Source organism: Morus notabilis, unplaced genomic scaffold (assembly GCF_000414095.1).
Source record: "Morus notabilis unplaced genomic scaffold, ASM41409v2 Scaffold1108, whole genome shotgun sequence".
In the NCBI taxonomy this organism is placed as follows: Eukaryota; Viridiplantae; Streptophyta; class Magnoliopsida; order Rosales; family Moraceae; genus Morus; species Morus notabilis.
The window spans coordinates 175,377-198,596 of NW_010361440.1; the positions used below are offsets into that span (position 1 = coordinate 175,377).

The window sequence follows — 23,220 nt, forward strand, 5'->3', positions numbered from 1 at the left end:
ATTCTTTTGTCCCTCATTGTGTTCGTAGACTCAAAGTCACCCTTTTTTTTTGGGGTGATGCAAAATTATTAATTAAACTTTTACATTCAAGTTTATCCGATAACCTTTTTTGAATAGACAATATAGCCAATCAATTTAATCTTTCTTGTGTTGATTTGAAATAAGACTTTATTAACTTTAATTTTGAAACTCGTTTCTAATTGGAATAATTTTCTGCATTTAATTTTCGTCTATCTTGAAAATTAAATTTTCCAATAATTTTCGAAGTGGGACCTCTCGAAAATTTTCGTCTATCTTCTAATTCTTTTGTCCCTCATTGTGTTCTTAGACTCAAAGTCACCCTTTTTTTTGGGTGATGCAAAATTATTAATTAAACTTTTACATTCAAGTTTATCCGATAACCTTCTTTGAGTAGACAATATAGCTAGTCAATTTAATCTTTCTTGTGTTTATTTGAAATAAGACTTTATTAACTTCAATTAAAGGTGTCAAATGGGCCGGGCCATCTATAGACGGCCTGGCCTAGCCAGTAACAGTGCCGAATTCAGCACGGGCCGGTACGATACTGTTACGGGTTGTGCCGGCTCAGCATGTTTGATGGGCTAGGGCTGGGCCGCGGCTTCTCAGCCCGGCCCAAGCCCAGTTCGGCCCAAGGCCGGATTCAGCCCTTGTTCGGCCCGGCCTAGACCCGCCAAAAAGCCCTCCAGCCCGTGAGGATTATGACCGTTGGGCCCTTCGCAGGCCCAACGGTCACAATCCGAAAAAACCCCTAAAATCCCTTATAAATACCCATTAATCTCAACTTCTTATCTCACTCTCATTCTATCACTCATCTTGTCTCTTTGGTTTTAATTCTAAGCTTTTCTCTCGCGATCACTCATTTTCATACTCTTTCATTTACAAAGTTTAAGTTCAATCAATTTCTAGAAAATGACCGAATCAAACTTCCCTAATTTCACTGCTCTCCCTGAGCTTGGTGATGAGCCATTTTTTGACAATGAAATGATGGCTCACAACCCCACCCCCACTGAACCGGAAAATACTTCGGTTGATAATGTTTCAGTTCACAACGAGGAAGTTGGAGAACACAGCAGGGGAAAAAGACCGCAAACTTCTCCTGCATGGCAGCATTTCACAGAGGAGCCTTGACCAAATCTAAAAACATGTGAAATAGAAATTTGTGCGGTATGTAAGTATTGTAAAACGTAATTTGAAACCAACGTTTGGGGGGGGGGGGGGGGGGATTTTCATCAACAGTGCATGTCACATAATCAATTTAATAGTTCATGCAGAAATTGAACATATTTCAGCTAATCTAACAAATATTATATAATATTTATCCTTCATATCTAGTTATGAAGATCGGCTCCAAGAATTCAAATAATATTATAAAAACATTCATATGCACCTAAGAAAGTTCTCAACTGACGTGAGACATAAGTGAAACTCTACCTATTTAATGTTAAAAACTGCACTCTCGTATCAACGGCTCATCACAACATATTTAAAATTGTCTATATATACACAGCACCCAAGAAGGTTCCCAACGTATGTATACACACACACACAGGCACAAGTGTAAGAAAATCTTTATGAGGCTCGCGACATCGTTAGAGAGAGAGAGAGAGTATGAGAGGGAGAGAGAGAGAGAGAGAGAGATGAGAGCATAAAGTCAAAGCACTCATTCCAGAACAAAAGAGATGCAAGCATTTGATACAATGTTATAAGAGTAGGAAGCCAAGTCCAGTGTCGAATATGCACCGGTTTACAGCTACATAAAATTGTCTAAAGATAGTTGCTCAAAAGAAACATGGAAAAAGAAGAAAACTAAAAACAGCCCAATAATTCCTAACTCCTACAGAAGATAACGGCGGGGTAAAGAAAAACCCAATTCCCCCTGCCTAAAATATTTCCATGGTTCTAGCTAAATTTTAAATTGTTAATACACACTACTACACATTAGGAGAGATCCTAAAAGAGAATATGCCTAAAGAAGTGCGAAGCAGTCAAGATCCGTCCAGCACTACTCATTCTTATGGGCATCAAAACTTTCAGCGATTATGTAGTGAGGAAGGTCCAGAGCTTCTTCCCTATTGAGACTTCACCAGGATGCTGAGACTCTTCGTCGTCGTCCTCATCCTCATCTTCGACGTTACTAGCATCATCTCCCTGGGATTCACTCCGGTAATCGTCTCCATCAGCATACTCCCTGCCCCTTTCAGGGGTTCCATTCACCTCTTCGCTCAAAGCTGTATTCTCAACCATATTCTTGGTTGCATCAACAAAACCATCTTCGGTATTGGCAACAGTTGTACACTGCGGACATAAAGTAAAACAAAAAAAAAATTAAAATCCCATCAGAAAATAATTCATTTTGATAACTTTGAAGGACCATGCACCTTGCCCATACATAATTTGCAACTCAAAAATGTTGTGTCAAACATCACGTGATGCATGAGGTGAGAGAGCGTGAAGTACAAGTAATAACAAAAAATCTCATAGTTTTAAGCTTGAATTCTTGAAAACGTATCCAATACTCAGAAACTTGATAGAAACCTAAAAAAAAAAAAACGGAAGGTGAAATGGCAAATAAAATAGAACAAAACACATCCAAACGCTTAGAATGACCCACCCGCACTAGATGCAAACTTCCACCATTCTCACTGGCAAATCCCCTCGAACTAGCTGGAGCAGCTATAGAGGAGAGACCTGCTTCGTCCGTGACTTGTTGCTGATTTTCTTTGCTACGTGAAGCTTTAACTGGTGCGGCTGCATCTTGACTGAGAACAAAACGAAAAGTCACAGGTAACCAGAATAAAAAAAATTTGAGACATTCGCTGTGCATGGACTACAAACTAAATTACATAGTCACCACCTACCAAGATCTAAACCTTAAGATTTACCTTTTGGGTCGGCGGAGATTATACCGCCTTTCAGCTGGAGCTTGCTCAACCGTTGGAACCTTATCCCGCATCCTCTTGCGCCGGCCTGCCTCTGAACGTTCTTCACTGTCATACCCATCATGCTCACTCACTGTGGCTTGAGATGTCCGAGGACGCCCTCGCTTACGTGCATAAAAAGGTTTTTTCTCAGCAATGATGGACCCACCCTGGCTTCCAGCATTTGTATTTGCAGAATCCTCAGCATTCCCATTCTGATACCCACCATCATTTAGTTTCAAATCTTCCCCGAGTAGAGCTTTAGCATCTTCAACAACTGCTTCCACAGAGAGTGTTCTGCTTACTTTACCCTTTCCTCTTCTTGGACGCTTTTTTTCCCCCTTCAAATCAGATGGTTGAGAATCTTCCGGAGCTTCTGGTCCTTGACTGTTGATATTGCTCACATCATCAGCTGACGGATCCTGACCAGCTTCAGTCTCTCTTATGCTGGCTTGAACATCAAAAGAATCACTAGCAGCAGCAAAAGAGAGCTCTGCCTCGATTTCACTGCTGAGCACTTTCTTAGGTGGCTCTTCCAGATTATGCTCTCCCAAAAAGGGCTCCTCCTCAGCCAAATTTCGAACAGAGGTCGACTCAGATTTCTTTCCTGGAGAGAGCTTAAAAATCTTTGTCGTGCATTTACGAAGCCAGGACATAGTTCCACCAGATACTGGAGATTTTGGATCAAATGTATCACTACTTGGCTTCTTAGAAGCAGCCAGGTCTCCAATAACGCCTCCCTTTGCATAATCAGCTAGCTTTGGCATGGGAAGCACTTCTACGTTCTCAATTTCAACTAAAGATCGTAAATCAGAAAGCACAAACTCAGAGACTATTTCACTGCAGTTATTGCAACCCTTGAGCTCATCGACAAACGAAATGAAGCGTTCTCTCTCCTTGATAAATTGTTCTCGTTGGTCCTTGAGCTTGTTGCTAAGGTCAAAAAGCTCCTCAATGTCTTTTCGTATTTCAACTCTGTGCCTTTCAAGATGCTCTTTATTTGTATCAGCTTCGTGTCTTTCTTTCTCTATTTTAAGTCTCTCAAATTTCAACTCTTCCATATCTCTTCTAGCTACATCCCTTAGGTAATTAATATTATCCAATTCTCTCTTTCTCTCTTCCTCAAAGGATTTCTCCTTTTCACGCAAGGGCTTTTCAATCTCCTCCAGACGATTTTGCATATCAGTTTCAAGTTCTCTTTTCCGCACCTCATAATCATGGATCATTTGGCTTCTCTCACTTTTTTCTTTCTCAGCTAATAAGGTTTTCTCATGCTCCGTGTAGGCTGAAAATGATTCCCTGGCCAAATTTAGTTCTTCCTGCTCCCTTCTTATGTGGTCTTGTGCTGCTGCTTTCTCATTTTTCAGCCTCTCTTCTTCAATTTCTTTCAGTTTTTCAAATTCTTCCTTCTGCTCCCTCAAATTCTTCAGCTCTTTCTCAATCTCTGCTCTTTTCTCATCCAGCTCTTCCCATTCCCTCTCAAAAACCTCCTTTTGCTGCTTTAAATCGTCAGCTTCCTTCAGAAGCAATTCTTTCTGCTGCATGTACTTGTCAATTTCCTGTTTTAGTTCTGATTGCAAGCGCCGGTATTCTGACCTCTCCTCTTCGCTGACTTTAAGTCGATCCCTCTCATCAATTATATTCTGTAGTTGTTCTTCATTTTCAGCCCTGATCTTCTCAACTTCAGCCTTAATTCCAAGCAATTCCTCTTTATCGGCAAGCATTTCTTTCTTCTCTTTCTCTAGGTTCTTCTCCTCAGACTTAACAGATTTCTCCCTTTCTTTTAGAGTTTTCAATTTTGTTTCATGGTCTTTCTCTTTCTCCCTAAACTTTTCCCACTTCTTCTCCAACGCCTGCTCTCTTTTTGAAAGTTTCTCCTCCTTGTGATTGATTTCGGCTTCCTTCTTCTCTACATCAACCACCTTGTTCTTCAATTCATCATCCAATGATTTTCTCTTCTGATCTATTTCCAACTCAAATTCACGCTTCTTTTCTTCCAAAATGGCATTATGCTCATCGGTAAGCTTCTGAATTTCAACCTGCAGTCATTTCATGCAAAGAAAGCATAAGGACTATATGTTGAGTAATAATTAGAGTGATTCTTGCAGTCTTCATTTTCATGGTTAAATGATGCCAAATCCTTCATACAACAACAAACATTTTCATTAGCTAGGAAGGAACAAAAAGAAGCAAAATGAAATACCTAAAGAGTAATAAACGTGAAGAGAAAAGGCATTAATTCTTCACCATCCAGGAACCTAATTTACCAACAAAGCTAATTCCGTAGACTGACCCACAACATGCGCGTAAGTGATATGACAAGTGAAAACCTTATGAGATTCCTGATTGCAGCAATATATGTCCTATGACCCAGTAGCAGTATCACATAGACCCTCACTAACCAAGCGTCCTACACTCCATAAAAATTAAGAGGCGCAAAAACTTACTCTTTCTCTAGCATCAAGCTTTTCCTCTAAAAGGAGGAATTCCTTCTCTTTCATCTCTAGGCTTATTCTCAAAGCATCATATTCCTGCAATCAGAAAATAAAAAAAGAAAGAAAATCCTTAAATTATTGACACGTGTGTCATAAACAATTTTAAAAACGGCTCAAAGAAGAAAATTCTTGCCTTCTCTTTTAAGGTTAGATTTGCTATTCTACTACCAATATCCTCTTCTTTACTTTTCAAAATTGCGTTGCTTTCATCAATCTTCTTCTGTGCATCCTCGAGGCCCTTTTGTTTCTGCTTAAAAGTCCTATCATTCTCATTTGCCCTCTCCTCTCTTTGGTTGAGAATTATCTGACCCTTAGCTAGCCTTTCCTCTCCCTCTTGAAGTTTTCTTTCCCATTCTCGCAAGTCCTCCTTCTGCTTAGACAGATTAGATTCGTGTACCCTTTGCCTGGGAAAATCAAACCATCTTAGTTATATTGAAAAGCACTGAGTCAATAATTGCAACATGTCAGAATGCTCCAACTGATCAGATATAAAAGCACATTTAATGAGCATATGGAATCAAGAATATTAAGATAGTCATAGCCTAAAGAAAGAGAGTGAATTTGCAAAGGTCAAAGTGTTAATCATACTCCTCGACAAAGGATAGACGATCCCTTCGCAGTGAACTTTCTCGGGCCTCAAGATCATGTGACTTCCTCTCAATCTCGGAGCTCTTTCTGCTCACCTCAGCAAGCTTAGCATCAGCTGCTCGCAACTTTGCTTCAAGCTCTAAAGATTTCTCTTCTATACTAGTGACTAAAGAATTTGCCTCAGCCAACTTTGAATCAGCTGTATACTTAATTTCCGCATTTTCAGCACGTATCTCCCGCAAAGCCTTCTCTAGCTGCAGAGTCAACATACTACACCTATGAGCACGTACCAACTGCAACTTTTTTGCTAGATAACAAAGCACATAGATAATTTTACAAGAATAAATATTACACAAGTTAAATCATGAGAGAAATAAAAAAACCAAGCTTACATCAAGGACACACTGTTTCTCAACCCCCAAGGCCTTTCTTAAATTCTCCTCCCGCTTCTCAACATCAGATAATGCAATTAAATGTGCCGCTTGTTCCCTTTTAAGGGCATCCTTGGCTTCATCTAATCCTTGCCTAAGTTCTTCATACTTAGAAGTCCACTCCTTCTTCTCAATCAAGAGAAGCCCCATGTTATACTGATATTCAAAAAGCTGGCCAAAACAAGAGTCCGTTAAAAATAATCAATAATACACAAGATATATTAAAAAAAAAGTCAATATTGATTGCAGTAATCATAAACAAATTCTTTCTTAAAGAATAAATAAAAATCATCATGAATACAACAGGAGACGCAAACCCACCAACTGCAAAAGAACTAACCGGCACAACATACTAAAATCAAACGTGAATATAAACAGAATCTCATTCACCAACCTCATTTTCAATCTGTGAAATACTCTGAGTCAGCCCGTCGCGGTCTGCCGCGGGTTGTCCCGAACCCATCAGCGCATTTCCGCCATTCTCAACCGCGAAACCCGAAGGCGGCGGAGTGGCGGCTTCGCCAAGAGCAATACCTTTCCCCTTCGCTGCATCCCCAATGGAATTCTGGTTCGGGCCCGACCCGGTTCCGCTCTTGTGGGCCCCGGTTCTCGGCGTGAGAGACCAGCCCGACCACACCTTCTGCGGTGTAAACATCATGAAACTTCCCAAAGTAACCCCTTGGCAGCACCCGCAATCGCCGATCGAGAATTCAACTTCATAAGCACGCGCGCCGAAGCACAGCCAACGGCAATAGGGAGATTCGAAACCCCTTTTCAGAAATCGCCAAAATTCGAACAGTGAATCGACGAAACAGTGAAAGAAAAAAAAAAACAACCCAAGAAAATAAAAACCTAGCCTTTGTGCTCGAACTCGAAAGGTACCAAAATTCCGGTAAATCGAATCCGAATCTTCAAGAAAACGAAGACTCTTCTCTTCCTTCACTGAGTAGTTTCTCTGTAACGGCTTTCTTCCTCTCTCTCTCTCTCTATTGTGTCTCCGTCTTATCAAAACCCTAGACCGGACGTGAACGGAATTCCCAAATTCCGGCGAAATGGAAATTTGAAATCCGATAACGTCTCGAAACAGAAACACTCTTTTTTTTTTCTCTCTCTCAGAGCCACCTTTTGAGTGCTTTGCGCGGATCTCTCACGTTCTTTCTTTTTTTTTATCATGGGCCCGACAAGAATTCTATCCACGAAAGTACGACAATGCCCTTAATCTTGACGTGTTTCATCCGCTTAGGCGAGGGTCTTTTAGGGATTTTGAGTACACGCTCTGAGTGGACAACGTGGGTGTATTCGGCTACTCGCGTGTGTTCTACTCCATGGCGAAATTGCCCGTGTCTGGTGGAGCCCGTTTGGGCTTCGTGTGGGAGTAAATTGGCACACAAATGAGGGGCTTTTTGGTAATTATAGAGCGGTTGTGGTTTTCCGAGAAATTAGAATATGCCTTTGTGTGCCGAATGCCACGGTGTTCAAGAGCTGTTAATCTTGAAAAGAAATTAAAAAAAAAAAAAAAAGAAGAAGGAAAAAGAAAAGAAAAGGAAAAAAGAAAGAAAGAAAATGGAAGGAAAGCTTAGAGGGGGATTTTATTTGGGGGGTTGTATGAAGATGAAGATAAGCATCTCTTTTGTCCCATGTGACTTTCTTGGCCATCATTGTGGAATGCCATCCAGCCAGCCAAAAATCTCTCTTTCTCATCTCTCTTTCTACTTTCTCTCTCTACTTTCTTTAAAAGTGTAAATTTGCAGGCAAAGTAAGTCTATTTAACCGTTAAAGGCACACTAATTTCAATAGCTGCCTCCTACCAATCTAGAACCAAAAAAAAAAATATATATATATATATATATGTGTGTGTGTGTGTCTTGTGGGCATGGGTTTTTGTGGAGGGACCAGTCCCTGAGTCCTTTGTGAGAAATGTACTTTGAGACGATGGTTTTATTGTGAAAATTCATTTCCCCAAACAAGAATAAATTAGGGTGTGAATTTGGGATTACTTTTAGTCAATTATGTGTGACAACAAGAAAAACTCTCATCTGCAATTATAAGAGTTCTTGCCAAGAACGTTTGTAATGGATCGATACAAGTGTTGAAGGCTTCATGTTACTAACAACCTGGCTTCCCTTAAAAAAAAAAAAAAAAAAAAAAAAAAAAAAAAAAAAAAAAACCCACAACCTGGCTGGGGGCATATCGTGCAATTTTCATATATTTGTATACAACTATTATGAATAAGTTTTTAAATACTCAAATTATTACAACCGTCTAATTAATGTCACACAGTTAAAACAATAGTATTCACCCAAAAAAAAATAGATATTAGAGTAACCATGTTCAATGCTAATAAAGAGTAAAGACTATTCTTCTTTATTCTTTATTTCATCTATAATCTCATTAAAGAAAAATTACCTCTCTCATATTAAATGCATTTGATGCCTTAAGTACTATGGCCTTCAGAAATACTCCACCTAATTGTATTTGTGTAAGATTTTGTAGGGATCAACTCAAGTTTTGTTTCGTATCTTGGCTAGATCTATAACTTCCAATACTAGAATTTCTGTATAAGTTGGCTTATCATCTTTACGATTATGTTTGAGTTCGTAAAGTTGCCACTAAAATTTAGAATAAGTTTGAGTAACTTCTTGATAGTTTAAAAGGTGGAATTTTATAGTCGAGGAAATAGAAGCTCTATGCATATGTGATTTAGCATAGACAAATACTTTCAGGTATCCCATGTGCGGCATGCCGAGCATCGCCCATGACCGATTATCGACGCTCGTGTATATTGTGGTGCCTCCCTGACGTCACTAGAGTTAAATAACAACATTCTTTTGCATACAGATTTAAGTGACAATAACCATTTATATGGTGGTGGCATAACGGCGAATGACGATCTATCAAAACTCTCTCTTTATCATTCAAATATCGATTTTTATTATTTATTGTTAACATAGTTGGAGATGCTCTAATTAAGTAAATACTAGTATTGTATCGTGCACAGATTTATAACTTATATATACTATATTACAACTATTCACTCGATTGATTTAGGTTTTATTTGTCAAACCACATAAAATATTGCATGCTATTTGTGTTCGATTATTTTATGTTCTCAATTAGAGTTCCCACAAATTTCCCGACTAGTGATGTAATAAGGTGATTGTTCCAATAAGTAACATCGGATGTGATTTTCCAAACAACCGATATGCTAGGAGTGGCTTTATGGCTCTTCCAAACTAGTAGTTAGTGGTTAAATTATGCTAAAGGTGTCGATTTCTTTTTTTTTTTTTTTTTTTTTTTTTTTGCTAAGGTGCCAATTTCATTCAAGTGAAACAACATATTATAAATTATAAATTTTGTGCAAATGCTATCAAATAACAAAGAACTCATTGTGATAAATAACATAACCAAACTATTATTTGTACTAAAAGAACAAGGATTTATTTTCGTACACTTTTCTAATTGGTGTGCACAAAACTCTATAAGGGAAATAAAATCGAGCTACACAAAACATAAATTTTTAGCTCTTTTAAAATGCCTCCTACCTTCAATATAAGTTTTTTTTAGTTCATATAATAACAAGCATGTCATTGATGTCGCTCTTTACCTGTGTAGAATCTTCAAAATCTGTTAATTAAGAGCTATATACAAAAAGAATAAACAATGAGATGTAAGTGAACATATAATTTTGTTCTTTATGGAAATACTTACAACTACAATATAGAAGAAAATAAAATAACAAATCACGCTGAGAATCTTCTAATTTCTAAAATTTTGGATTGGATATAGAGAAGGAAGTGAAATATATATATACTCGTTAAATTATGCCTCTCTGTAAATAAAAAAATAAATCAAAAGAAAAAAACTTCTATCGATTATTTGTTAATACTCATTAGTCATCTTGTGATTTAACACATGAGTTGACTAGGTTTCGACCTTTCTAAGGATTAAAATGTCTTTGTGAACAAAATTGCATCTAGTCCACTATGGTGAGTCTTGATCCACAAATTTGACAATAATATGTCAAATATGCCATAAAAACGATTTCATTGAATTAGCTTATAAAATCGTGGACTGTAAACAAATGGCATCTTAAAAATAAAATTTAATGAACAAATTAAGTGACATGTCCATTTCTTTTTTTTTTTTTCTCTTAATGCACAATAAAGGATACCTAAACCTTTTATGACTCGTTGACTGGTGACTGAAATTTATTGAATTTGTGACATAAACAATGAAACTTAAATGTGTTAGCAAATAATATGGTTTTCTTTTGTCATAAAATTAATTTAGTCCCCACGTACATGTTTGGGTGGACAATATATCTTTTTTTTTTCCTCTCTTTTTAAGTGGTTTCCATCATATAGACAGGAAGTGTGAATTTCTTTTGTAATATATGGATGTATAAAAATAATCTGACGCATATAAGAACACTCACACACCTAAAAGGTCATCAACATTTTTAATGTATTTTTTTGTTATATTATTATTATTAATATTATTATTAATATTATTAATATTATCATCATCATCATCATCATCATCATCATCATCATCATCATCATCATCATCATCATCACTATAGTTGTTGTTATTATTTAATCTACTTGGAGCTCAAGATTCCTTATTTCCTATATACAACATTGACGTGGATATATTTTTCTTCGAGTTTCTTCCAATATTGAGATAAGAATTAGACACAAAAGTTAAAAGTGTTAGGTTAAAACATTAAAAATAGCTAAAATAATAATAATTTTTTCGTTATTTATATTTTATGTAGGAGTTCAAGTGATGGAAAACTAATATAAATTAAAAATTGGACAAATCTTATTTACATTCCTTAAATTTTTTTATGCAATACCATTTTTATCTTCTCAACTTTTCATTGTACATTGTACATTATTATTTTTTAAATAGTCTCATTTTACTTAAGGGTACTTTGGTAAGTAAAGTATGGTCTTTTTACTATTCTACTGTTATAATTACTGAAAAAATTGTATTCAACTTTTTAAGTTTATTATCCATTTTTATAACAGTGAGTATTTGTAAAGTATGTATCACTTATATTTTTTTCACAATTTTTGTTTTAGTTGAAAAAAATATACTCACTTTATATTTTGGTAATAACGAGAAAGTGACATGTAGTATGAGTATTTTTGTATGGTATAATTATATATGTGTGTGTATTATCGCTGAGAATGAACACTTTTTGTGGGCATATAAATATTGTTTAGTTATTTTCACAAGTACCTCTTAAATATAGTGATGATTCGCACTTTGCCCTCAGATTCGCACTTTGCATGGCTTATTTTGCCCGTTTAACATTAAAAATGTAGTCCACACTACTAATATTTCAAATAATCTCACTTTACACTTTCCATTCAACTCTTAGTCTTCCTCCATACTACTAATGTAGTAAGTAAAAAGAAATATATATATATATATATATATATATTCTCAGCTTATGAAGTTGATTTTCCATTTTTCACGAATAATGAGTATTTCTAAAATATATATTACTCGTTTAGTAGTTTACTTTTTGCAATTTTTGAAATATATATTTATGTATTATCACTTGACGGCTAGAATTTAATTTCATCAATTAATTTTTCTTGTTCCAAAATTTTTAATTAAGATAAATAAATCATATACTCTTATAATTTATGCAATCTCAGTTAACAAGAAAAACTTAATTGATGAATTGATGGAGATTTTAGCCGAGCTCTAGTTGAATTTCCTATTTTCTTTGGATTAATAAGACTAGAATAATGCTAGTAACACCAAGTCTAATTTCAATTCTTATGTACTAATTAATGTGACATGTGAAATGTCATTTTTACATTAGTATATATTTAAAACATTGTTACGTCAATTAATAATAAGAGATTGCATCTACAATAAAAGGATAAAAGAATGATGGTACACATCAATTATAATTTAAGCTAGTATCCTTAGCATTATTCATATATAATGCTTATATATATATATATAAAAGAGCTTAGAGTATCATTTTTTTGTTTGGCAGAAGGCATTCAGTGTTATTTAGTCATTGAAAATACGTAAATCTTCGAATAACTTGATGGAGACTATCATCTAAACCCACCTTTTAAATTTCAACACTTTGGGATCGTTTATTTTGTTGATTCAAGTTTTTAATTCGAGTTGAGATGTGACTTTATGTTAGAACTTTTTACTGTAGCAAAAAAGTTAGATGTGATTATTTCTGAGAGTTTTTTTAAGTAGCAAAACTCGAATTCTAAACTTTAATCAGTAAAATGAACGGGGCCAAGTCGTTATTAAACAAATTCAAAATAATATTTTGAGAATAAATTACTTTTTAATAGAAATAAAGAGAAACTCGCTAACTAACTAACCTGCACAAAGATCACGGCAATTGGCCATACATATTTCCGCAGGTGATGATAGTTCTGAGTCTCAAATTTAGGACCGGTTTGGTTCGCGCATTTAAACTCATAATTCTTTTTCTGCTACAGTGTTTTCTCTTATAAAAAAATGCTTGCTAATGAATTCTCTCACAAAATTGAAATTCATACTCAAAATCACTAACTTATATCCATAAACCAAATGGACCCCTTAAAAGCTTTAAGTGAACCTTCTATTTAGAGAAAATTGTTGAACTTACTTTTAGAGTATGGACCTAGATTTTTAGCATTTACTATTGATTTATATCATTTTAACTAATATAATTATTTAACTAAAAAATATTAACCAAGAGTAACGAATAAAAAACCGTACTTGCACTATCTCCGTTCCCTTCCATTTATGAATGGTTTTACTTCTACAAACTTGGAATCAATGGGGAAAGTTGAGGTGTGTTCATTTTGGGCAAATTGGCCTTCCCTCTGTCCTCTCCTCTGGCCGTAATGCTCGGGCCTTTGCATTCTAAAATGGGTGAAAAAGGGAAATGAGAAATAGGGAAATAGGCCAAGACTTGAAATGAATTAAAATTAATAGGCTAATAGTTTACATAAGTTAATAAATAGGCCAAATTACTGTTTTCGCCCATAACTTGTATGGTTATGAACCATAACTTGACAAGTTATTGTCCATAACTTGTTTGGCTATGAACCATAACTTGACAAGTTTGTCCATAACTTATCTGGTTATGAACCATAACTTGACAAGTTATGCCCTATTAATTTCTATAACTAAAAATTGGCATATATACTTTCTTAAGCTTTTCATATTGGCATATTTTCTACTATTTCCAAAAAGGAAAATAGACCAATTTGAGAGGGGAATAAAAATAGGCACTTTACAAGAATACCATAGATTTTAGATTTAGATTAAAATATGTTAGGAGACATAAACTATTATAGAAAATATTACAATCAAAAGACACTTAAAAATCGTAAAATTTATAAGAATTACAAATATATACATGAAAAATCACAAAACGTCTTACAAAATCTAAAATACTAAATCAAATACGCAAAAGCACAAACATAATTTTGGTCAAAACACAATACTTAAATGATATCATTGTGGTATATTTTGTAATAGTTTAAATACTCATGACAAAAGTCAATTCAACCTTAAAAATCATGGCATATTACCTAAATATCTCAATAAAAATTGATAGGTCTAAGTTTTCAAAGAGTTAATAAGGATCCGTTCAGTTCATTGATTTGAGTTTTTAATTCAAGTTGAGATGTGACTTTATGTGAGAGCTTTTTACTATAGTAAAAAAGTTAAATGTGACTATTTTTTAAAAAATTTTACTGTAGCAAAACTCGAATTGGTGAAATGAACGGATAAGTCAATTTTGTGTAAATCCAAATTTACAGCCAATGAAAATTCCGAAAGTGCCGCTACATATAAATTAACCGTTTAGTTCGCTGATTCGAGTTTTTAATTCGAGTTGAGATGTGATTTTATGTGAGAGCTTTTTACTGTAGCAAAAAAGTTAGATGTGATTGTTTGTGAGAGCTTTTTACTGTAGCAAAACTCGAATTCTAAACTCGAATCAACGAAATGAACGGGGCCTAAAATATTGAAATGAAATAACCAAAATTCTTCCCAAAAAAATTCAAATTCTCTCTTTTTCCTCGATCTGTTCTCTCGCCCTCCCTCGCATTTTCTCTCTCTTCATCTCTTGTTGTCGACAGCGTTCCAGCGTTGTCGCAAAAGTTTGCAACATTGGCCGACGTCATCGTGACAGTCTTATTGGCTCATCAGATTTGTCGTCGCAATCTATTGAGACAACTCATGAAATTCCCTTGGCTAGAGCTGCGAAGGACGCTGATGGAGATTGCACGACCGATTTGCGAATATGGGAGAAGGCAACGGTAGATCTGTCGTGACATCTTGGAGATCACGGTCGCGATTGTTCAAGGCCGATGACAAGGCTAGTAAAGAGGTTGACGACGAGGTTAACAAAGAGAGACAATGGACGATAGAGAAAGAGCAGGGAGAGAAGAGGTATAAGGAAGAAAGGTCAAGAAGAGAGTGGGCTGAAGACAGAGAAATTGAAAAAAAAAAAAAAAAAAAAAAAAAAAAAAGATGGAAAACATAAAAAGGGTAAAATTATAAATTTTAATATTGAAAATTTAAAACAGCCTCTTAATTTCTAATAATTAGTAAATAGGCTATTTATTTGCATTCAAACAAATAGGCTATTTATTTCAACGGTTTTATAAACTAGCTTATTTACTATAATTTCTCTTATATAATTAGAAAAAAATACATGTTTTGTCATTATTTTAGACTATCTAAATATTTGTGCCGTTTTAAATATAAATTTGTGCCACATTATTTTTTATGTTAATTATGTCACTTCCATGACATAGATGTTAGTTAGCATTTTACTGAGTGACATTTTTAGTTTTCTCCTTTTTAATTAATTATGTGAAAAACACATAATTTATTTATTATTTATGTCATTCTAAATCATTAAATGATATTATGATCTTTTATTTTTTTATTAATTAAATGATAATTATTTATTTTTATAAAATAAATAATATTTTTTTAACAATCTTAATTAGTATTTCTAATTTTTCCCTACTATCGTATGGCAAGGGAAATTATATTAAGACCCGTAAATATATAAAGGCACTGCATTTTTTTAGGAAAAGACAAAAAAATGACGTTAACAGCATCTCTCTATTATCATGAACCGCATCTCTCCCCTTACTCCATTACCAGTAACCGCATCTCATTCCTTTTATTTTATTATGTAAATATTTTGTTTTATAATTGCCCATTTAAGACGATGAGAAAAATCAATTTTAGACTACAGAGCTCTCTCTCTCTTTTTTGTGTGGAAGTAAAGTGACGTTTTCTTCACCGTCACGTTTCTCATTGCTATCCTTTGTTTCTCTCTTTGACTTTGTTTTGTGTTTAAGCTTTCTTTCAATATTTTGGGAATTCTTTTTCTTTCAATGCTTGTGCTTCTTCATTTATGATAAAAATAAATAAATAAAAACACAAAAACCCAGATGTGCGAGTTCCGTCAAAATCGGGCACGTTTGTATTTTTGTAAGTTCCATAAAGTGGTCCTTTTTGTCTTTTTTGTTGATTGTGGTAGATGTCTTAATAGATGATTGGGGTGCAAATAAAATTTTAAATTAATTTTAAAAATTTTTCTTGAATTATGATCCTTATAATATTTTATTTTTAAAATTTTAAAACACAATATTCATTTCTCTTAAATTTTATTTCGTTAACAAGTTTTCTCTTTCTGTTAGAATGAGTGACAGAATTACTACGTGTCACTTATTTATTGAAATTTGAAAGTGCAATTATGCTTATACATTCCTAATCAGATTAGATCTCATGAATTAATCGATAGAATTCACTATCTTCATTTTCAAAAACCAGTTCTTTTTTTTGCTCACCTCGTTCATCCATTGCATTGCTTAAATGCCTTGAATAGCATGCTCTCTAATGGCTTGCTTAAATGAGGTTGTAGTTGGAAATTGTAAACCTGTTTTTAATGCAACATCCTTTGATGATCTAAAAACAGGTAAATTGGGCATTCTCTTTTGGACCCTGTTTTTTTTTTAGCCTTACCACCCACTATTGATGCTTCATTTTCTTAATCTTCTTCATTTTCCTCAACCACTACACGCTCATCATCACCAAACACTGAACCATTTTCCTTCTTTCTCTCTAGCCCTTGCAATGTTTGTTCAACTATCACCTATATCAATTTCATCTTCGGACTGTGTAAATTCAGAATCATCAAACCTAACACAACCAATTCAGAATCATCACTTATATCAATTTACAATGAAGATTGATTTTGTTTATCTGATTTTTCTTTTTGGGAGAAAACTTCTAACCCTAACGCAACCAACATAATCGACAGAATAGATTAATCCTTTTTTTATTTAAGCATTTAAGTTTTTTAATCTCTTTTTTAATAACTTGAGGTTTTTGTATCCGTCACTTATTATAACTGAAGGGGAAAACTTGTTAATGGAACAAAGTTCAGAGGGAAGGATGTTACGTTTTAAAATTCAGGGGGCAAAGTGTTACAAGGGTCATAGTTCAGGAGGAATTTTAAAAATTAATACTAAAATTTTTCATATAGTAAACAGAGGTGCAAGTTCGACCCGCCCCAGATCCGGTGGTCCAAATAGAATTTTCAGCCTAAACATGTCGTCTTGATATTTTGACATGGTCAGCCGTAAAGGAAGAGGAGAAGGCTTGACCCGACCCTTAAGGTCGACGAGTTAAGATAAGATCAAGCACGCATGAACATTTTCAAGGGAATATTATTTAAAAAGGTTTATGTGGGTGAGGATAAACCAAGTCCGAGCAAAAGATACATGTTTCAGGTCAACCTGTTTGATTCGATCTAAATTCGCACCTCTAATTCCAAAGCTCATGATTAGAAACATCAAACTTACATAACATACCATTAAAAATTCAACAGCTTTATATTTATATTGTCTGTTTTGATTTTAAAAAGATATTATGATGGAATATAAAAGATAAGCAACTCAACAATATTATCAAAATAGAAACATATACAAGTTTGATCATTTTGTGCAATTATTTCTCCCTTTTATTGCATACTCGTTTTAATTGGATTCAAGAGTAATTGGTCATTTTTTGAGTTTTTTTGGCACGAGTTTTGTAAAATTAAGAAAATAACCATTTTTTTAATTATTTTAGTTTATTATTAATTGACTTGATAGTTATGACTAATTAATTCAATAGTTTTTCTTTTTGCTAATTGATTAACTTATGGTTTATCAATATTATTTAGTAATCAACTAATATCAATCAAGAAATTATGGATTTATTGGTGATAAATTATCAGATAATTAATTATAAATCAGTTTATTACTCAATGAATATGGTTTATTATTGATTAACTACAAAAAAAAATTGCCTAAAAAATAAAAAGTGAAAAAAAGTTGGGTTATACCCGTTCATTTCACCGATTTGAGTTTAAAATTTGAGTTTTATTACAGTTTAACACTCTAAAAAATAGTCACATCTAACTTTTTTGGTACAGTAAAAAGTTCTCACACAAAGTCACATTTCAACTCGAATCAGCAAACTAAACGGGCCCATATTATAAAAAGTGGCCAAAACATGACAATTTGCCTAATGTTCCTGTTGTGTGGGAAAATGTGACGGACATGTGGAAGAACGATGATATGACACGTGGCCTTAACCATTCCCCGCAAAGCAACAACCCTCGACGTCTAGGGGCTCCCTCCCAGTCCGTTACAAAAAGCCAAGTACGAAGTCCAACCTAAGGCGTCGATTATATCTGGCGTCGACAGGTCGTACCGTCGACCTTTAGACATAGAAATCCCTCGATCGTAGAATCAACCGCCAAGAAGGACAAGCGGGTTAAGCAACACTGGCGACGAGGGGAATGCTCTTTGGGAAAAAACCTAACATGGCAATTTGCGTACAGAAGTGGGGGATGTCTACAAAGCATGCATTAATTGCGAACCCTTAAATCGCCCCACAAGGGACAGAAAAGGGTTACAGGAATGCACAGAATCGTAATAGAAGACTAATTGGCTAAGTGAACAGTACTCCAAGTGATTAGTGGGCTACGACTGAGCCTAGAAAGGGAGAGCACTTAAGTGCTTCTACCTACGAAGGAAATCAACCCAGCAAAGGAAGCTCCCAATATAAAAAGGGCAAGACCCCATACAGGAAAGGGGTTAAAATCCAAGAGAGGAAAAAGAGTTAGAGAGAACAATTGATGTAAATTGTAATCCTCTCAAAAGAAATATACAACCATAGTAGATGTAGCTCTGATTCTATACAGTGAACCACTATAAAATCTCTTGTCTTCTTTATTTACGTACATCTAACGCACAACACACCTCTCCAATAAATTCTTACACACATTCAACACCAAGGACGGTAATCCAACGGGAGACCCAGAGGTAACCCGGCCTGTTTTTGTTGACGAGAAATCACCGTCAACAATTAGCAACTCCACTAGGGAGCGAAAGTGTTTGACCCCCAACAACATAGTTAGCAAGCACGCCTCCAAGAAAGAGAATTGAGGCCATCAACCGAGGCAGCCAGACGGACGAAAACCGCCACCCATCCAAGGAATAACAGGATGGAAGAAGATCCACGCCCGGTCAGAAACGAAGTCCCACTCCCAGACGCGCCACGGGCGGATCCTGTGCAGATGCAGGCCCAACTAACCACTCTAACCGAGTTGGTGCATGGGCTAATGACCGTTGTTGAGCGCTTGGATGGAAGGAACTCTATGTCGCCGTTAGAAGACGCCCCAAGGCCGCTGGCACCTGCCATAGCTGAAAACTCAAACCCCGGTGACCGCCCACATATCCAAGAGGGAACCGGGGATAGCGAGAATCACCGGGGCCCTCATAGGCCTCGACCTTCCCAATCCTCCAGCAGTCGTTTAAGGGCCGCCGGACTCCGGGCTCCCGAGGATCGGATACCGAGAGGCCCGGGAAATCCTGAGGTACTGCCCCAGAATCCAGGGGGAAACCTACCAGGAGACTCAGGGTTAGTACAGGCGGGCGGCCAGGCAAGGGGCGGACCCAACGTTCAAAGGGCAAAGGCGTCGAGGGTAGCTGGCTTGGCCATCTCAACAGAAGAAGCGCGCGCCATCATGGAGCGTATGGCCAGCCTGGAGCAAAAACTCACAGGGGACGTGGCAGGCCTGAAGAAGAACATAGGGCGAGTGGCTGAGGTGGTAAACGTCGACATCACACCTAGTCGTACACATGACCATCCATTTACCGAAGAAATAATGGCGCCCCCTCTCCCCGACAAATATAGGTCACCGTCGACCCCACCATATGATGGTCGAGGGGATCCCGACGATCATTTGGAGATGTATACAGGGTACATGCTCTTACACGGGTATGCTGAGAAAATTATGTGCCGAGCTTTTCAGAACCATTTAACGGATTCTGCCCAAAGATGGTTTCGGACGCTGAGGCCAAATTCTATCTCAAGCTGGGAAGAGTTTAAGGAAGCATTTTCCCTCCAATTCATAGGGGTTAAAAAATACGTCCCCCCGAAGCAGAATCTGACGGCGATATACTAAAAGCCGAACGAGTCATTAAGGGAATGGCTTGCAAGATACGGGGAAGCTGTCGCCGCCACGATCGATATAACAGACAGAGAGGCCTTGATGGGGGCATTATCTAGCATGAAGAAAATTACCCCCTTCAAAAGAGAGCTGAACCGAAAACCCCCGTCCAGCTACAAGGAATTTCTTACGCGAGCGCAAGGATACATCAACGCCGAGGAGGCAGACGCAAACGACCCCGAACACAGGTCCAACAAAAACAAAGGGACCGAACAAGGGTCGACGCCAGCAAAGCAGGATAGGAAGAAGCGTCGAGGCGGAGGATGCGGAGACAAGCAGACAGCTGCGACGTCGAGTGCTCCAGAAGCCAAGAAGCCAAGGCAAGAGGAGAACCGTAAGCATCAGATGTTTCAAAGGTACGATTCCTACCACGAACTAACAGTAAGAGTCGATGAGGAATCAGGTCGGCCGCGGAAATCTGCTGCGCCGCCCGGAGCCAATGAGGACAGATCCCAACCGGAGGAACCAGAAGAAATTCTGCAGGTTCCACGGCGATGTCGGCCACCACACCAACGATTGCGCCGACCTCAAGGATGAAATTGAGAGGGTAATCCACGAGGGGAGGCTACAGGAATTCAAAGCCGAACGGAGACCTCGAAACGATGGCCATGGTGGGCAGAATGACGGCCGACGCCGAGAGGAGAACCAACGTCCCGAGGACCGAGAACCCGTCGGCGTCATACGAACTGTCCTCGGCTTGTACGCAAAAATACTTTTGCTTAAAATTTAATGTGTGCTCGCAAGTGTACGAATCACGAAGTAATAATGATCCGAGAATCGAGTATAAACTTGATGCGTATTAATTTTGTATATTAAATTTCCGCAAGCGTACGGTGTCAAGTTTTGAGTATAAGGTGAGTGAGTATCATCTCCACAGGGATTGGGTTTAGAATTGCCATCAAGTACCGCAATTATTGTAACTTAACTTTATCTAGGCAACCTAATAAAATGACAATTAAGAAAATAAAACAAAATAAATATGAAAATAAGAAAATAAAGTATATATACACAAATGGTCTAGGGACTTGATTTCGCTTTATTATTCCTATGTTCATCCTATTATGTAATCGCTAATCGATTCCATTCAATTCATTAATCAAGGCTCTAATATCATCTCGCAACCTCTCCCGAGTGCCTCACAAGAAATTGTATTTAAATACCCAAAACAATATCCCTATTCGAAATGAATATTTAAACACAAATTAAGCTTCACCTTTAGAATTAAAAAATAGGAATATTGATCACCTCCCAGCCTCACAACGACCTAAATCCTAATTTGATTATCTAAGTGTTGATCTCCTCCCGGTCTCACAACAACCTAGACTATGCTTCTCAAATCTAGATAAAGAACTCAATCTCTCCCGAGCATCAAATTCGCAATCTAAAAATCATCTAACTCATTGTACAAATAAAGTAAAAGAATTAAGCATAGAGAAACATAAATGAATTGAAAATTAAATTAAATTAACAATCAACAAAATATTCAAAACATAGTTCAAATAAAACAACATCAAGTCCTAGATTTAATGTCTAGCTCAACATGGAAAAATAGATGAAAGAAGATAAAACCCAATATCCATTGAAGAGCTTACAAGGACCTCCAAGATGAAGGATTTCGGCCTCCTTTTGATGTTTTCTTCAGATTTCCGGGCTCTTGATTTCAAATGGCATCTCTTTCCTTTTATACTACAACATTTCGGAGCTAGGGATTTAGTCGCGCGCTGCAGCCCGCGTAAAAACGCGCTGCGGCGCGCATTTTTGGAAGAGGGATTTCACTCGCAGGGGGCTGAGATGCGCTGCAGCGCCTTTGGGTGCGCTGCAGCGCGTATGACACATTCCTGGGCACTTTTGGCGTGCTGCAGCGCCCCTTGGACACGCTGCATCCGTGTCCAGCCTCTGGGCACGTTTTGGGCGCGTTGCATCCCCTCTGGTGCGCTGCAACACGCATTTTTAAAGCTGGGCACGTTTGGGTGCGCTGCAGCCCACTTTGGTGCGCTGCAGTCTGCGTTTCCCTTGCTCTCTGGACTTATTTGCATTCCTTTGCGCGCTGTAGCCCAAAAGGGTACGCTGCAGCCCGCTTTTTTGCATTCCAAGCCTCCTATTTTGTGCCTTAAAATCCTCTTTTGCCTCCTCTTGCCATTGATTCACAAGTTGGGCAAATATTCTTCTTTGCTTCATGCAAAATCATCTAAGTTCGCATTTATTTATAACTCCTATAAAAAAACACACAAAAGACATTAAACTAACAAAAATGCTTGAAAACTTACAAATATTCAAGCTTAAAAGTACTTGATTTGTTGGTAGAAATACCCGTCATCAAGTATCGTCCACTGGGATTATTAATTAGGAAGAACTAAGTATCACTCTTTATCTAAACCGATTTTATCTAGACAATATGAAATTAAGGGATTGAAACTAAATTAAATAACTAAACTAGACTAAAAAATGCAAACAACGGATGCGAAGGTGATTTGGATTGAAAGGATCTCTATATTTAAAATGGGCTAGGGGCGATTCGACTTCACCTAATTATGCTATATTTATCTAAATCCGTCACTTGTCGATGTATTATATTCAATCCTAAATCATGGGTACTAAGATAATCTCACTCCCTCTCTCGAGCGCTAAGTGAAATAATATGCTAAATCGATTAAACTAATATCCCTATTAATTTTACCAATTATGCATTCATTAAGTTAAGTCCATATTCGATCTCCTAAAGTTATACTAGCCTCCCGACTCAATATCTCTTTAGGTTGCGTCTCTTAATTCTCAACGTATAAAATTAACTCTCCCGAGCCTAATTTCATACATCTAGGGTCTCTAATCAAATGGGTAATTAAATTAGAAATTAAGCACAAGAGACACAAAAGATTGGAATATAAAACATTCAACAAGCAAACATACTTTCAAAATATAACTTTCATTAAATTAGATCAAACCCCCCTAGCATGAGGAAATTAGCTATCCATATTCGAAATTAAATCCACAATTACAAAATACCAAAGATCCATAGTTTAAGCAGAAAATTAAACAAACAATTCAAGAAATACAAAGGGAGAAAGTAATGAAGAACTCCTGTTGGAATATCTCCTCCAAAGCCTTCAAACTGCCTTGAATCCCCTTGAAAATCTCAGAAATCCTTGGTTACAGCTGCTTTTCTTCAGACCTAGGACTCCAGCCGTGTCTCTGGT

General features: G+C 36.7%; 1 protein-coding gene across 2 annotated transcripts; it reads right to left on the minus strand.

The window, feature by feature from the left end:
- Nucleotides 1-1,684: 1,684 nt before the first annotated feature.
- LOC21392489 (protein CROWDED NUCLEI 1) lies at nt 1,685-7,597 on the minus strand. Of its 2 annotated transcripts, XM_024166550.1 has the most exons (9): nt 7,336-7,597; nt 6,848-7,223; nt 6,415-6,624; nt 6,023-6,276; nt 5,568-5,838; nt 5,387-5,470; nt 2,904-4,978; nt 2,633-2,780; nt 1,685-2,316 (listed from the first exon to the last, which is right to left on the minus strand). In XM_024166550.1, exons 2-9 carry the CDS (start codon nt 7,109-7,111, stop codon nt 2,059-2,061), a joined length of 3,564 nt encoding a protein of 1,187 aa, XP_024022318.1. In that variant the 5' UTR covers nt 7,112-7,223; nt 7,336-7,597; the 3' UTR covers nt 1,685-2,058. The 2 variants fall into 2 exon arrangements, with proteins under 2 accessions (XP_024022318.1, XP_024022317.1); XM_024166549.1 differs by having other exon boundaries at nt 6,848-7,597.
- Between the last annotated feature and the right edge of the window lie 15,623 nt (nt 7,598-23,220).

Coding starts and splice junctions, on each gene's coding strand:
- LOC21392489 (XM_024166550.1), bottom strand. CDS start 7,111: ATGATGTTTACACCGCAGAAGGTGTGGTCGGGCTGGTCTCTCACGCCG. Junction 6,277..6,414: donor AGAAACAGTGTGTCCTTGAT/GTAAGCTTGGTT, acceptor TTGACTCTGCAG/CTAGAGAAGGCTTTGCGGGA. Junction 2,781..2,903: donor AATCTCCGCCGACCCAAAAG/GTAAATCTTAAG, acceptor TTTTGTTCTCAG/TCAAGATGCAGCCGCACCAG.